The 16,116-nt window shown below is 44.1% G+C and overlaps 1 protein-coding gene across 1 annotated transcript in view; it reads left to right on the plus strand.

Moving 5' to 3' along the window:
* nadsyn1 (NAD synthetase 1) overlaps positions 1–1,499 on the plus strand; it is an 83,159-nt gene extending 81,660 nt beyond the window's left edge. The window contains exon 21 of the mRNA XM_059976044.1: positions 1,283–1,499. Coding sequence (XP_059832027.1) covers positions 1,283–1,306 — 24 coding nt within the window. The 3' untranslated portion in view covers positions 1,307–1,499. The remainder of the gene's footprint in view (positions 1–1,282) is intronic.
* The last annotated feature ends 14,617 nt before the right edge of the window (positions 1,500–16,116 follow it).

Consider the following 16,116-nt stretch of genomic DNA (forward strand, 5'->3'; position numbering starts at 1 on the left):
TGAGGGAAGGTGGGAATTTCTTCCGAGAATATTTTAAAGATATGGCTTGCTGCGTTTACTGGTGAGGCAAAAGCAAAGTGCTGCAGATGCTGGAAAACCAAAATTAAGAACAAAAATGCCAGAAATCTTCAGCAAGTCAGACAGCATTTGCGAAGAGACAAACAAGCAGTATTTCACTTGATGACTTGGTTTCTGACTCCACAGAAACTGCTTTATAGTATTTCTGACATTTTCTATTATTATTACCAACTGTGTTGAGAGCGGAGGAATTTCAGCTGAGGGTGGAGTAGGCGAGATGATGAGATTATAATTAATGTGGAGATTGATGAATATTTGAAAGATTGAGGAATTGAAGGTTATGGGGAACGATTGAGACCAGCATAGACTAGCCATGATCACATTGAATGACAGGGCAGGCTTGAGAAGCAGAGTGGCCGACTCTTCCTATTTTTTTTGTGTTCTGCAGAACAGATACAGTCAAAGTCAAGTTTATTTTCATGTGTGCAAGTACATGTTTGACAGGTGCATTGACTTGAAGCAGCATCACTGGCGCATGGATTCATATAAGCCACAGGCACGAGAAAAAAAAACAAATTTAGCACAAATTAAACATGCACGTCGTTCTGTATTTGTTTTGTTTTGCTCTCGTACAGCGGAGACCACGTTGAATATAATGCACAAAACGGAAAGGAAATCAAGTGAATTGCTGCCTCAACTTGTATCTGTTTGTGTCTCTGGGTGGTGGGAGGCAGGATGAGTTACGGAGGCCGTTCTGGAGCTCAGGGTCTTTGCAGGCAAGTTGACTGGTTAACTTTAAGGATGGCCAAGAGATGAGAATTGGAGGCTTGCCGATCTGTTAAAAGTCAGAGGAGATTACAGAGATGAGGAGTTTTGATACGAAAGAGAAATTTAATGAGGATTACAAATGAGGTTGTCGCTCATTGGGGCTCAGTTGATCAGTAATGGTGGGTGATATGGGACAATGCAGATTGGGGCACAGCCACTAGAGATTTTGACACCCTCTGCTTTAAAGTGCTTGCATTCTCTACACAAAAGCACCTACAGACTTAAGCATCTAAATTTGGTCTACTCACCAATACTTGAAGAAAATTCCTCCTTAATCTTGCTTCACTTGAAGCTGCAGCATGGAAGAGAAATGAAGTTTGTTGCTGATACATCCAAGGTCTTTTTAAACAGGATCTTTTGTAGAAATTAATTTTAATATGAGTCATATATTCAATAATTGCTATTTCTAATGTCATTTATTCTTTTCTTTTTTAAGGTCACAAAACTGGAAAGTACTTAAGGAAAGAGTGTTTATGCTGTTTGCAATGAGCTCAGCTGAATGCTGCTACCTCAGTTGCCCATCATGTATTGATATGATGAAATTCAATCGCCTGCCATGTATTCAGAGAATCAAGCTACGGAATTTGTTTTCTAATGTCCAGTCCAAAAATCATGATTGGTTCTAATTAAAATGTTATCTTATTGTGTAATAACAGTTTTCCTGCACTATAATAGTACCAACAAGTATTTAATTTGGACTTTTAACATAGCAATATCTCCCAAATTGGTGGAGCTCAGATCAAACAGAAAAATTGACCTCAAGCCAAACAAACACTGAGTGGTTAAGCAGAAGTCTTGGTAGTAGCGAGTCCCTCCCAAGCTGATGCTGGTGATATACAGTAACATTTTGCGGGCAACTAACCAACCTATTCTGCTAAATATACTTTTTTTGGACTACGATCACTGCAATCTGCAGCCTGTAATTTCCCTTGGGGAGCTGTGCTTTCGACCCGTCCGAGCGATCTGGCGCTTTTGGGGTATCCTGAAGGATGCGGCAAACTGGAGTCTCAAGAATGCAGTTACGGCTGCGTCGGCCGATTCCGGAGCAGACTTCCGGCCGGATTGAAACTCGGGTCAGAATGAGGAGGTGGGGCCTGGGCTCGAGAGAGAAGAACAAACCGACGTTAAGCCAATTAACCACTGGTATTTGGCTCACTGCTCTTGTGTAAGCCAGGACCCCTCACCTGAGGCCGGCCTGTCTGCTTGTGTCTGACCCGTCTCCCTTCCCCCTCACTTGCAGGAGTCTCGACCGGCTGCACCCACCTGAGCAGTGGGTTGTCCCTGTGGCTGTGGACTCACTTTCGTGGTCTCAGTGATTTGCCTTCTGGGTATTGTTTGTTCATTTCTTACTGTTTGCACAATTTGTTCTTTTCTTTTGCACGTTGGATGTTTGATGGATTTTAGTGGATTCCATTGTGTTTCTTCTGCTTCTCCTGCAAGAAGATGAACCCCAAGGTTTTATATTCAGAGTGCATTCATTTTCAAAGTATGTATGCAGAGTAAGACTCTCCCCACAGGCAGCCTCAAAATAAACATCATGTTCAATAAAACATTGAACACTCAATACATAAAAAAGGAACTAATTGTGTAAATATCAAAAGGCGAGCGAACAACACACAGGATATCAGACATCTAATCAGTCCAGCAGTGTTCAGCACACACTGCGCTGCCCAGGGCAGGCTGTAGGGCTGTTCCTCGCCAAAGCATCCCTGTCCACGTTGATCTCCCGCTCAAAAACAGCAAAAAGAAAGGGTAACCAGAATCCAGAAACACATGCAACATTCAAAGTCCATTTATTATTTAAGAATTCATGCAGTTTACAATCCTGAGATTCGCCTTCTCGTGGACTGCCATGAAACAAAGAGAATCCTGGAACCCGTTCAAGGAAAAACATCGAGCCCCACCCCACCCCCATTTTTGTGTTGCCGTTTTTTTGTGCGAGGGAGGCGGGTTTGATGGTTTTTCTTTGTTTTGTGGCTATTTGGAGAAGGCAAATCTCAGAGTGCGATTACAAATGAAGCTTTGAACCTTGGTTGGATGACTCTTTGTCTGGTACCTCCTCCTTGACTTTGCTGCAATGGTTGACCCTACCTGGAGCTGAGCATCAGACAACATCGTTCTCAGTATCTCAGAACTCACAAGCCTCTCCACAAGGTGATGATCCTATGCTGTACTGTGTGTTCCATGGCACCCAATAAAATTGAAATCAACTGGAATTGAGAGGAAACTCTCCACGGGTTGATGTATTATCTAACTCAAAGGAAGATGGCTGAGATTGCTTGAGACCAGTTTTATCATCTCCAGAATATTGCCGTAGGAGTTCCTTGTGGCAGTCTTCATGGCTTACAAGCTGTTACATCAGTAACACGTCCTCCATTGTAAAGTCAGAAGTGGCCATGATCCCCCTTGATGGCAGAAGTCCAGTTACAGCTACTGAGATAACGTAGCAGTCCATTCCTGTTTGCAGCAAGACAGAAGACAACGTTCAGCTGAAGGCTAATGAGAGGCAGGTAACAGTTGTGCTACTCAAGTGTCTGGGCTGTCTGATTGATCCAATCATTCCCATCAGGGATGCAGGAGATAATAGGAGGCATTGACAGAGTGGACAACCAGTGCCTTTTCTTCAGGGTGGAAATACATAATATCGGAGGGAACAAATTTAAGATGATTGCAGGAAGGTATGAGGGGATGTAAGAGTTGGGTGTATTGTATGGAGTGGAATGTGTGTGGAACATGCTGCCTTCGGGTGGTGCTAGAGGCAGATACATTAGGGACATTTAAGTGGCAGCACAGGAGCCTAGTGGTTAGTGTAGTGCCATTACAGCACCAGCAATCTAAGTTCAATTCCCGCCACTGCCTGTAAGGAGCTTGTACGTTCTCCGGGTGGTCCTTTCTTTTTCCATATTCCAAACAAATATGGGTTAGTAGGTTCATTGGGCACAGGGGTATAATTGGATGGCACAGGCTTCCTGTTACTGAAAACTAAATGGGCACATGGATGAAAGAACAATGGAGGGCCATGTGGGAAGGAAGGGTTAGACTGAACGTGGAGAGGGTTAAAGGCTTGGTGCAACATCATGGGCTGAAGGTACTGTACTGTTACATGTTCTTTCCTCTCCATTCCCTCCCACTTTACCCCTGTAAAGTATTCCTTCCCACCTGCCCAAGTACACTCAGTGGTCACTTTACTAGAAACCCCACCTCTACCTAATAAAGTATGTTTCTGGTTTTTTGCTGCTGTTGCCCATCCACTTCAAGGTTTGAAATGTGTATCCAGAGATGCATTTCCGTACACCACTGTTGTAACGTTATTTATTTGAGTTACTGGCGCCTTCTATCAGCTTTAACAAGTCTAGCCATTCTTCTCTGACCTCGCTCATTGTTTGCCCACAGAACTGCAGCTCACTGGATTAATTTTTTTTTCCGCACCGTTCTCTTGTTAACTCTTAACTTGTGCATAAAAATCCCAGGAGATCAACAGATTCTGAGATACTCAGACTACCCTGTCTGGCACCAACAGTCACAGTCACTTAGATGACATTTCTGCCCCATTCTGATGTTTGGTCTGAACAACAACTGAACCTCTTGACCATGTCTGCATGCTTGTATGCATTGAGTTGCTGCCACGTGATTGGCTGATTAGAAAAGGAGCAAGTGTACCTCCCATGATTACCCTGCCATCTTAACTACAATCGGACCTTTCCACCAACCAACTAGCACAGCTTTGGAAGATGGGTGGAACCGTGGTGACAGGGAGAATGTGCAAACTGCACCATCTGTACCCAAAATCAGGATCCAACCCTTGTGCAAAAGCAGCACTACTCCTAAGTAGCAAATAATATTCCGGACACAAACAACAACATTGAATTAAAGGAAGAAAAGAACTGGGGAAACACAAGGCAATAGAAAGCTATTGGGTTGCTCAAATCTGTGGAGTGATTCACTGAGATTACTGCCCATCTTCATTTCGCTGCCTTCTCCATAACTCCTAAACATTTTTTGCAAACATTTTTTTTACCTCACTTTTCCAAAATATTCTGGTTCCACTTTTGTGAAAGATACAGAGATTGAGATTGTCTTGCATAAAGAATACAAGACAACTTGGCATACTTGTCATAAATACTTCGAAATATCAAAACACACAAAATGCTGGAGGACCTCAGCAGGCCAGGCAGCGTGTATGGAAGAGACTACAGTCGACGTGTCGGGCCGACACCGCTCGGCAGTACAGTATTCTTATCCATAGATGCTGTCTGGCCTGCTGCGTTCATTCAGCATTTTCTGCGTGTGGCTTGGATTTCCAGCATCCACAGATTTTCTCCCGTTTGAAATAGCGAAACTTAACAGTTTTCTGCAGATGTGCTATGCAGAGCCTTTGAGCTGGCTACGTTCTGTCTGGAATGTTGTGGGGAGGGGGGGGGGGCAACTGCACGGGATCTAAATAAGCTGCAGGATTGTAAACTGGCCAACTCAATCATTGACAGTAACCTCTGTAGTATCCAGGACATCTTTAAGGAGTGATGCCATCGTCACCAAAGATCCCCATCACCCATGCCTTGTTCTCAGTGATGCTATCAGGATCCTGAAGGCACACGCTCAATGAATCAGGAACAGCTTCTTCCCCTCTCCCATTCGATTTCTGAAAGGACACCAGCTCATGACTTTTTTTATTTACATTTTTGCACTTTTTATTTAACTAATTCACTGTTTTTATTATGTATTGCAATGTACTGCTGCCGCGTAACAACAAATTTCGTGACATGTACCAGTGATTGGAAACCTGATTCTGATAGTGGCATGTGTCATTTGCATTATCGGCCAACACAGTCCAAGGATTGTGCCCACAGGCATCGCCGGGCTTTCGGCAACAGCAGAGTGTTTTGTCTTGTAACTTCAAAACTTACCTAATTGAAAGGAAAACAAAACGCCTCGGAGCCGGGAACAACGTATTTTAGTTCCACTTTTAAGTGAGGCGCGCACACATGACATACAGCGTGATGACGCATACGTGGACGTATATTTACATACAGCACGAATCATTAAACAACGTATTTACAATATTACGGAAACATTAAATTTACAGCGGATAGCATAACCACAACTGACTAACTTAAGGCTTTTGAAATGTGAGAGGATCACCTGGAGGTAGCCTGTGCAAAGTCCCTAAGGACAGCAGCGGGATTTGAACCCTGACCGTGATTGCCGTCGCTGTAATTGTCTTCCATTCTGGTCACCTCATTATAGGAAGGATGTGGAAGCTATGGTGAGGGTGCCGAGGAGATTTACCAGGTTTGGAGAACAAGTCGTATGAAGCAAGGTTGGCAGAGCTGGGACTTTTCTCTTTGGAGTGTAGAAGGATGAGAGGGGACTTGATAGAGGTCTACAAGATTATGAGAGGCATAGATAAGGGTGGATAGTCAGTACCTGTTTCCCAGGGCACCAATAGCAAACACCAGAGGGCATATGTACAAAATTAAGGGAGGGAAGTTTAGGGGAGACATCAGGGGTAAGTTTTTTTACACAGAGGGTTGTGAATGCCTGGAATGACTTGCCACGGACGGTGGTGGAGGCTAAAATATTAGAGCCTCTTGAACAGGCACATGCATGAAAGAAAAAGTAGAGGGTTATGGGGTAGTGTGGGTTTAGTACTTTTTAAAAGGATTATATGGGTCGGTACAACACGGAGGGCTGAAGGGCCTGTACTGTGTTCTATGGTAAAGGGTAATTGTGCTACTGTGTCACCCACGGTTCTGTCCACGTACAGAGAAAATGTTTCTCTTTGCCTTATCAATTCTTAATAGCCCCGAACAAGTCACTTAAAATACACATTCGAGGGATTCAACATAAGTTATGTAATCTATTACTTACACTTGGATAGGGTCCAGAACTATTCTGGACGCTGTCCAAGGATTTTATTGGAGGGGCGCAGGTTTCCTTCCTTTGTGCTTATGAAGCACACCCTCTCTAACTAAAGCACGACTCCCTCCCTGTTCACTCCTTCCCCAACCACCGAGCCCTGTTTACGAGCGTGTTGGAGAATATGTCTCCATTCTGCACACATACAAGTGCGCCTGTGCACTGGCCTCGGGCTGTTGCAAAGGGTCAGGATCCCAACCCCCGGACAGTTCCTCAGGAAGAAATTCCCAGCACGAAGGCGTGGCGCCGAGGCTCTGGCAAGCGGAGTGCATTGTCAGCTCTGGGCCATGGGAAAGAGCGCCGCAGCTGGTGTGGGACTGTCAACCAAATGAGACGCAGGGGTGACTGGAATTTTAGAACAATTGTGAGCAAGGGAAACGTGACATATCTAAAACGGGGTTCTGTATTATTCTTTTGGTCATTGTTTAAGGAATATGTCCGAAGGACCAATACACAAAAGTATTTTGAACAAGAATAGTGCCTTATCATTTTAAATTATTTCTGCAATGAAACATGCGAAAAGGCACGATACAGAGTAGATGTTAAACTGTGTATAAGTGTATAACAATGTTTGCATAAATGTATTTTACTGTCAATATATAAAAGTTCCTAAACTCTGTAGATCTACTGTGCTCATCTTTTTCCAGTTGAAATCACGGTTGACCTATTGCCAGAATGGATATTGTCATACAGTATTGAAAGGTACCTGCCACGGTTTGACTCACTCATTTGGGCTATTTTAGCTGCGCCGGCCATTCTGTTCTCGAAAGCTAGAAGTGAACAACAGGGTGTGGGGGTGGGTGGCAGAAAAGCGGTAATGGGGGGAGTGTGCAGGCGCGGTCGCCAGTTGGTTACACAGACTTCCCAGCTCTCCCAACTCTGCTCCTCTCGATCCTCGATATTGGGCTCAAGGAAGGGTTGGTGAGGAAGGAAGGAAACACACGTGGAATTGCCCCATCTCCACCCGACAGAAGTTCTCAAAGCCCCACTGCAGCCAGCAAATCCGGCCACATCCATGCCGCTGGTCTCCCGAATGCTTGTTCACATATACAGGGTGTCAAGTAAATCGGGTGTTCGGAATCTCGGAAGAACCATAGAACATTACAGCACAGAAACAGGCCTTTTGGCCCTTCTTGGCTGTGCCGAACTACTTTTCTGCCCAGTCCCACTGACCTGCACCTGGCCCATATCCCACCATTCACCTCTCATCCATATATCTGTCCAAGTTTTTCTTAAATGTTAAAAGTGAGTCGCATTTACCACTTCATCTGGCAGCTCATTTCACACTCCCACCACTCTCTGTGTGAAGAAGCCCCCCCTAATGTTCCCTTTAAACTTTTCCCCCTTCACCCTTAACCCATGTCCTCTTTTTTTTTCTCCCTTGGCCTCAGTGGAAAAAGCCTGCTTGCAATCACTCTATCTATACTCATCATAATTTTATACACCTCTATCAAATCTCCCCTCATTCTTCTACACTCCAGGGAATAAAGTCCAAACCTATTCAACCTTTCTCTGTAACTCAGTTTCTCAAGTCCCGGCAACATCCTTGTAAACCTTCTCTGCACTCTTTCAACCTTATTAATATCCTTCCTGTAATTTCTGACCAAAACTGCATTATGTCTCTTTTCTGTACCAGCTAATCTTCCTGCAATGTTATTGTTTTCGCATACTTGATTCCCTTATGGTCATGCCTCTTCAACTCCCCTTCCCATTCCCGATGTAACCTGCTTATCCTCCACCTTGGTGCGGACACATGCAAACTGGAAGAGCAACCCCTCATATTCTACTTGGGTAGCCTACAATGCAATGGTACAAACCATTGAGTTGGAGGCTTGAGACCCGGAAAAGGCCTTGAACGTAGACTAGAGAAGCTTGGAACTTGGACTTGAATGTTCCAGTTTCAGACCCCTGTGCTCACAGTCCACCTAAGTTCTCACGAGGAAATCTGCAGATGCTGGAAATTCAAACAACACACACAAAATGCTGGTGGAACACAGCAGGCCAGGCAGCTTCTATAGGGAGAAGCACTGTCGATGTTTTGGGCTGAGACCCTTTGTCAGGACCCTCCCTATAGATGCTGCTTGGCCTGCTGTGTTCCACCAGCATTTTGTGTGTGCCACTTAAATTCTCTCTCATTCTGTTGCCATATGCCCACCACCCACACACCTATCCATCTTTTACCTATCCCCTTCTACATCTGGTTCCAGGTGCTTACAATCACTCCCTTATCCAGTTCCTCCCATCACCTTACAACCTCTGTCTCTGCCTTCCCTCTCCCCTGCCTCCACCTGCCCTTTTCCCACCATCCCCTGCCTACAAACTAGCCCTCCACCTCTCCCATTTAGATCCATCTATCTATTATTCCCCACCTCACCAGTTTCTCCTATCACCTACCAGCCTATTACACAACCCCTTCCCCTCATCCCTCTTCCCTCTGTGCTCTCAGTTCTAATGTAGGGTTATGACATGAAACTTCACCTCTACAGATGTTACTTAATCTACTAAATTCCTCCAGCAGGTTGTCCATTGTTCCACATTCCAATGTCTTCAGTTCCTTGTATCTTCCGCAAACTTAACCATATGTCACTCTGTAATTCACTCTAGGTCATACGAGGGGTGATTGATAAACTCGTCGCCCAAGGTAGAAGGAGATGAGTAGGTCACAAACGTATCAATCACCCCATATGAGTTATTAACTTCAAACTTTCTGCATAATCACTCAAAGAACTGAACTGCATGTGCATGTAACAAGAGCTGTATAACTCATCTCCTTCTATCTTAGGCCACAAACTTATCAATCACCCCTGCTGTGGACACTTTCTGGAGGTCCAAGATCCTTATGCTCCACAACTGCTGGACTAAGTGTGTAAATGTAGGAGGGGTCTATGTTGAAAAATAAATGTGCTTGGTTTTCTAAAATTGACTCCTACTTTAGACCACGAAGTTATCAATCACCCCTCATAAAACTGTGCAGAGAATATTCAAGGCTCCATTGTAGAAAACAATCAGACATTACTTTCTTCCAGTATGGCTATTTAAATAATTATGTTCATTTTAATTAGTTAATTCAAGTTCAAGTTTAATTGTCATTCGTTCATAAGTGAATACCCATGAATACAGCCAAACGAAACAGCATTACACCAGGGCCAAGGTGCAAAACACAGTACCAACAGCTATATACAGCACAAGGCACATATAGTACATAAGATAGCGAGCACATTCTGTATGAGATATCTGTAAAATACAGTCACTCAAAAAGTCCAAGACCTTGAGTCCATGAATGTTGCAGCAGTCTGCAGTTGAATGCAATACACTCGTCTTCTGCAGAGCGGACACCAGGGGGCAGCACTGACCCTACCTTAGATACCGCGTCACTTAGCTCCCGGCACTCCGGCGGAGACCTCCGACTCGACGCCTCTCTCCTGGGCGGCTGTAAACAGTAATATTATTCTTCAATTCCTTTGCTTTAAACTGGAATGGAACTTTATCAAGTGGGTTCTGGTTGTCTTTGAATGAATAAGTATTTTTTTGCACCCGTAGACCACCTGTATCTTTTAATTTTTCATGTTTTCTGACTAATAAAACAGAAATGCTGTGGAAAGACTCAGCTCGTTAGGCTGCACCTGTGGAGAGAGGGGATAACCTAGTATGCTGGTTTTCTCTCTATCCCTGGGGATAACTACCACTTTGCTCCTACCATAGTTTGCTTTAGAGCCTATTTCCTACTGACTACACATAGAAATGTTCTGGCCAGGTGAGAAATGGAATCAATGGTTCCGCTGCAACGTGTTTGACATAATTGCATTGCCAATCAAGCTTAACGGAGATAGATTTTTATGCACAGACTGCTTACCAAACATTGCATTTCTTGAAGAAATTATCTTTTATTAGGACATGATGTTCTTTTCTATAGACGCTGAGCAAATTGGCTTAGTTAAATAGATGACTGTGAGTCATTTACCCCACCCATTCCCTCACCTGAACCACGGTTTACTCTTGCCCACACTGCACACGAATATGTGGAACCTGGATCCACCAACAGACAACAACATACTCGGATTAAGTGTCAGCACTATCCCACCCATTCCCCAACTCAATGGCTAACATAATTTTTGTCAAGACATCCTGTTTTTCCTCTGCTGTTACGAAATTAAAAATCAAATGACAAAGTGTTACAACGTCATGAAGAGCACATGTATTTTTTTTCCACATCAATGCCATTGGAATGCTCCCAGCAATGGTGTGTTTGAATAATGGCGACTGTAAAAGTGAACTGGAGGATTTATTTGGATACTGTTTGAGTGATATAAACCACGGGCGTATTTGTGTGTGTCTGACTATCTCCTTAATTTATGTAAATGGGTCACCTACTGTACATTTGCATTTCCCTCCAAAGATGTCGCAACGGTGTAGTCGTGTTTTTCAATGTCAACCATGGCCGGGCGGACAGCATGCTGACTGAGGTAGAAGGTTCCAAGTTCACTTCACAGCAATGGAGGTGATTGTCGGATATGCCCCCTTCCAGGTGGGAGGTTGGCCAGCCGGTGGCCCGGTGGCATCAGCACCGGAGTTCGAGGCCAGGCTCGAATCCGGCTGGCTGGTCGCGTGTCCAACCAGCAAAGCAGACGCGATGCTAATGAGGCTGCAAGGTTTCCGCTTGCCGCGGGAAGAAATCACAGGCGAAACGTTAAATGAGATCACCCCCTTCCCCCCACTTCTATCACAGTTGGTCTTTTAAAGGATAACAGATTATTTCAGGTGTCAATGGGCAATATTTTCCCCTCAATAAATCCTATTCATGCTTTATGCTCGAGAGAGTTTGCTGTATGGCGGAAATCACTTGCTTTATTTCCTACGTTACTGTAGAAAGCGGGAATGGAGGGGATGGTCAAACGGAAAACTGTAATATTTTGATTTTCTCTTAATAGAAGTGATAATGATAGCGGCTACTTTACACTGGTTATTTATTTTGTATTGTATTGATTTCATGTCTTGGAGCTATGCAGTATATATCAGAATCAGGTTTATCATCAATCACATTTGTCATGAAATGTGTCTTTTTTGCGGTAGCAGTTTCGTGCAATACATAAAATTACTACAGTACCGTGCAAAAGTCTGAGACACATCTATCTAACTTGGGCCGAGAGGGGGCAGGGAGAGGGAAGGGAGCGGGAGGCATCAGAGAGACATTCTGTAATGATCAATAAAGCAGTTGATTGGAATCCAATGATCTTGCCTGGTGTCTCCGAGGCTGGGTGTGTCTGCACCCGCGCTACTCTACACCCAGCCCATTCTTTAGCTGCCACCTGTCCCACACCCTCGCCATTCTCAACATCCTTTGCTTCCACGAGGAAACCTGCAGATGCTGGAACTTCAAACAACACACACAAAATGCTGGTGGAACACAGCAGCATTTTGTGTGTGTTGTCCTTTGCTTCCACCTGATTTACAAACTCGCTCTCCGCTCAAAGCCATAGGCACCCTTGCTATACACATCTGTTGAGGACTTTTGCACAGTACTGTACTTCTGCAAAACTACAACTTTCATGTCAAATGTCAGTGATAAAAATTCTGATTTGAATTCCAGGACCGTGCCTTTTATTGGCGTAGAGTGAGTTCTTGTAGAAGAAGTGCGAACACTCGAGTTGAGTACGTTGCTGTCCTCAAGTGTCGTCTCTTGGAGGGTTTTCTGGTGGTGTCGTGGTTTCTCGTGCCCCACAAATGAATAGGAGATGCAGAAGATTCTTCAAGAAGAGTTAAAATTTATTTTGCAAATCAAAGCTGAGACAGTCATTGAGCTAGTCGCTGATTGCCCACTGATCCTTGTACATAGCATTTTTTATAGCGATCTCCTGGTTTAGTTGCATTAGCATATCCAATCGGTCTACAGTTGCGTATCACACGTACATCCGCCACTATTGTTTCTACCCATTGACTTAATCATGTTCTAATCTACATCTCTTAGCTTCCTCTTATTAACACAACATTGTCTTCTACATTCTTAGGATTTCATTCTCCTACTAAATTGGGTACATGCATAGCAAATAGCAAACTCAGATTTTCTAATCTACATCTCTTAGCTTCCTCTTATCAACACATTGTCTTCTACATTCTTAGGATTTCATTCTCTAGCAAATAGCAAGTTGCAACTTTTATACTCCAATATATCCCCCCTTTGAGACCCAGAGGGTCTCACACAGAGAAAAGACTGAGAGTCTGCGCACAAACGCCCTAATAAACTCAAGCATTTATTCCCAAATCTTGGGTTAAACTATAATTTCCTGTGCCAAGACCTCAAAGTATTCTCTCCCTGTTACCCTGGGCCGCTGAGCCAAAAACCCTCTGTACCTGAGACAGGGAAAAAGAGTCAGAAGCCCTTACAATCTACTCCCACACTGTCGTTTTGCTCTTGTCCATCCTGCAGGTGTTGTAGGCTGTAACGATACATTTTCGGTGTTTCGTTCTCCACTAAGCTTGCTTCAGTAATTGCCACGAGCATCGGAAATTGTTTGGTTGCAGCACGCACTACAAGAGATTTGAGACAAGGAAGAAAACAGCACAGCACAAGCGCACAGCTCAACAACATAATACTGACAGTTATTGCTATTTTAGTCAGCCATGCTCCCCATCCTCCGAGTGTACTTTCCAACCAGTCAAAGAAGTGATGTTCAAATCCTGCATTCTGTTTGACCTCCGTCTGCAGATTCTTTAATTTATTCATTGCTCTGGTGAAAGACCCTTCTGGGCTAGTGTTATTTGGTATAAAAGTACAGCACTTCTCTCCAAACATCACACAAACTCCTCCTTTTTCTGCCAACAGCCAGTCCAATGCTTTCAGGGTTCCATTAATTCTCTCTACCATGCCCTGTGACTGAGGGTGGTATACACATCTAAATCTTTGCTTTATCCTCAGTGCCTGTAGTACCAGTTTGACCACTTTCTGGATAAAAGCCAAACCATTGTCTGAGCTAACTTCTGTAGGTATTCCAAACCTTGGGATCACTTCATTTGTCAGAAATTTTACCACTGTCTTTGCCCCTTGATCTCTTGAAGGTACCGCCTCCATCCATCTGCTAAATCGATCAATTACTACCAGCATGTATCTTTTCCCTCTCACTGTCTTTATCATGTCTACGTAATCTGTCACTAGATGTTTAGATGGTCCTTCAGGTACAGGAATGTGACCTATTGTAATTCCCTTTCGAACAGAATAGTCCACTGAAGCCTGTAAATAAGGTGACCAAAAACCATCCTTCTTTATTTTCTTTATCACTTCCCCCCTTGCACAATGGTCCATCCCATGCGCTTCTGAAATCAGAAACGTCAGGAGAGGGGTGGGCGCTACCAACAAACAATCTTCTGTGCTCCACAAGCCTTCCGGGTTCTGCTTGGCCCCCCTTTTTCTCCACATTGTCTGTTCTGCGAAAGTTGCCTTACCTTGTATTTCAATTAGGTCCTCTACCTCAGGTTCTGGAGTTAGGCTTACCTGGGGGGCAATGACAGCTGATGTACACCCAGACGCTTTTCTGGCTGCCCTGTCTGCAGTTTGATTTCCCTTTGTTATTACATCATTTCCCTTTTTATGTGCCTGGCATTTTACTATAGCCAATGCCTTAGGTTTCATTATGGCCTTTATTAAGTCTAGAATTTGCTGACAATGTTGTATGGGATCTCCATTACTTTTTTTAAAACCTCTCTGAACACTGCCCCGAACAAATGGCATACTCCATGGGCATATGCCGAATCAGTATAAATGTTACTTTCTCACCTTCCATCATTTCACACGCAGCTGTCAGGGCTTTGATTTCCGCTAGTTGGGCGGAACACGGTTGGGGACAGGACTCCATCCTAATAATCTTATAGCTTGACTGATCCTGCTGCACTACTGAGAACCCTGCATGATTTCCATCATAGTCCCTATAACAAGAGCCATCTACGAACATAACCTTTTTATCTGTGAAATCACTGAAAAGTAACTTGCTTCTGGTGGAACATTAGTCAAAAGCATGTGTGGGTTGGGGACTACCGCTGGCCAGTCCTTTACCACATCATTTACTACTCGCAAATCATGCAGCAATCTCCACTTAGATTTATCTGCTTTTAAGACTGGCAGCAACGGGGTATTGCATGGACTGTTTGTTCTTTTAAACACTCCTATTTCAAGCAACCCCAGCACTGTCGATGCTATTCCCTCTTCTGCTTCTTGTCTTAGAGGGTATTATGGTCTCCTAGGTGGAAATGCTCCCTTTTTCAGCCTTATTTCCAGCGGACTAGCTGTTTTTATTTTCCCTACATCCGTGTCATGCTGTGACCACAGAATAGATGGCAACTCATCTAACCTTCTATCTTTCTGCTGGCCTCTTTCCTTTCCCAGCAAGGGCAGGTGTGGTTGGGGAGTTATTTCAACCTCTCTCACTGTCCCTACCATATCTACACTTAACATTTTAATGCAATTGTTGTCTTCTGATATCCACACCTCTGGCATGATTTTCATCCACACTGTTACAGTTTGAGCACTCTTAACTAAGGGTCCCAAGTCTTTAGACTGATATCCCTTGTTTACCAACAATGTTATGTGGGGCGCAGCCTCCGGTATCCTGTACCATTTTTTTTAAAAAGGTGTTCCACTTAACTTGTAAAGCTGCCCCTTGCTTTCCAATTATCACAGCCTCCCCTTCCAGGTGCTGTTGAGTACATATCTCCAGGTGCCATCTCTCCTCTAACTCTCTGTTCTGAGTCTCGTCAAAAATCACTGTACAATGTAGCTCAGATTTGGGCGTACAGCCCTGGGTAATATAGCCTGCAAGCCCTTTTTCCATTTTTCCCAGGTTTCCTGAATCTGATCTGCGATGTCTCCTATCCAAAAGACATTAGCCTTCTTGTCTTCTCGCACTATCAATTGAGCCCCTGCTCTTTCCACACTCAGCCCATTTCTGGTGCATTCTAATTTTAATTCCAGTTTCAATAAGGCATCTCTGCCTAACAAATTAATCGGAGTTCCTTTAAATACTAGCACCGGCAAAACAATTCCTTTATTTCCCATTCTCAACCACACTGGAGCTGTGCACTGTGTCAACTGTGTTTTCCCCCGAGAACCCTACCATCTTAATAAACTTTCCTGACATGGGAAGGTGAAGGGCATACTGTGGCTGTACACAAGTGTACGTGGCTCCAGTATCTATCATCATTGGTGTCAGTTGCCCTTCTAACATAACCTGAACAATGGGTTCCTCGTCTGCCTCCCTTGTTATCATTGGGTAATGTCCCTTTTCGAGTTCTTGGGGCACCCCTAATACCTCGCATAGGGGTTCACAGGTCTGCTTGGGCCTGTGGGGGCTGGTCCTTGGCTAAACT

The sequence above is a fragment of the Hypanus sabinus genome, chromosome 7 (genome assembly GCF_030144855.1).
Source record: "Hypanus sabinus isolate sHypSab1 chromosome 7, sHypSab1.hap1, whole genome shotgun sequence".
Taxonomy (NCBI): Eukaryota; Metazoa; Chordata; class Chondrichthyes; order Myliobatiformes; family Dasyatidae; genus Hypanus; species Hypanus sabinus.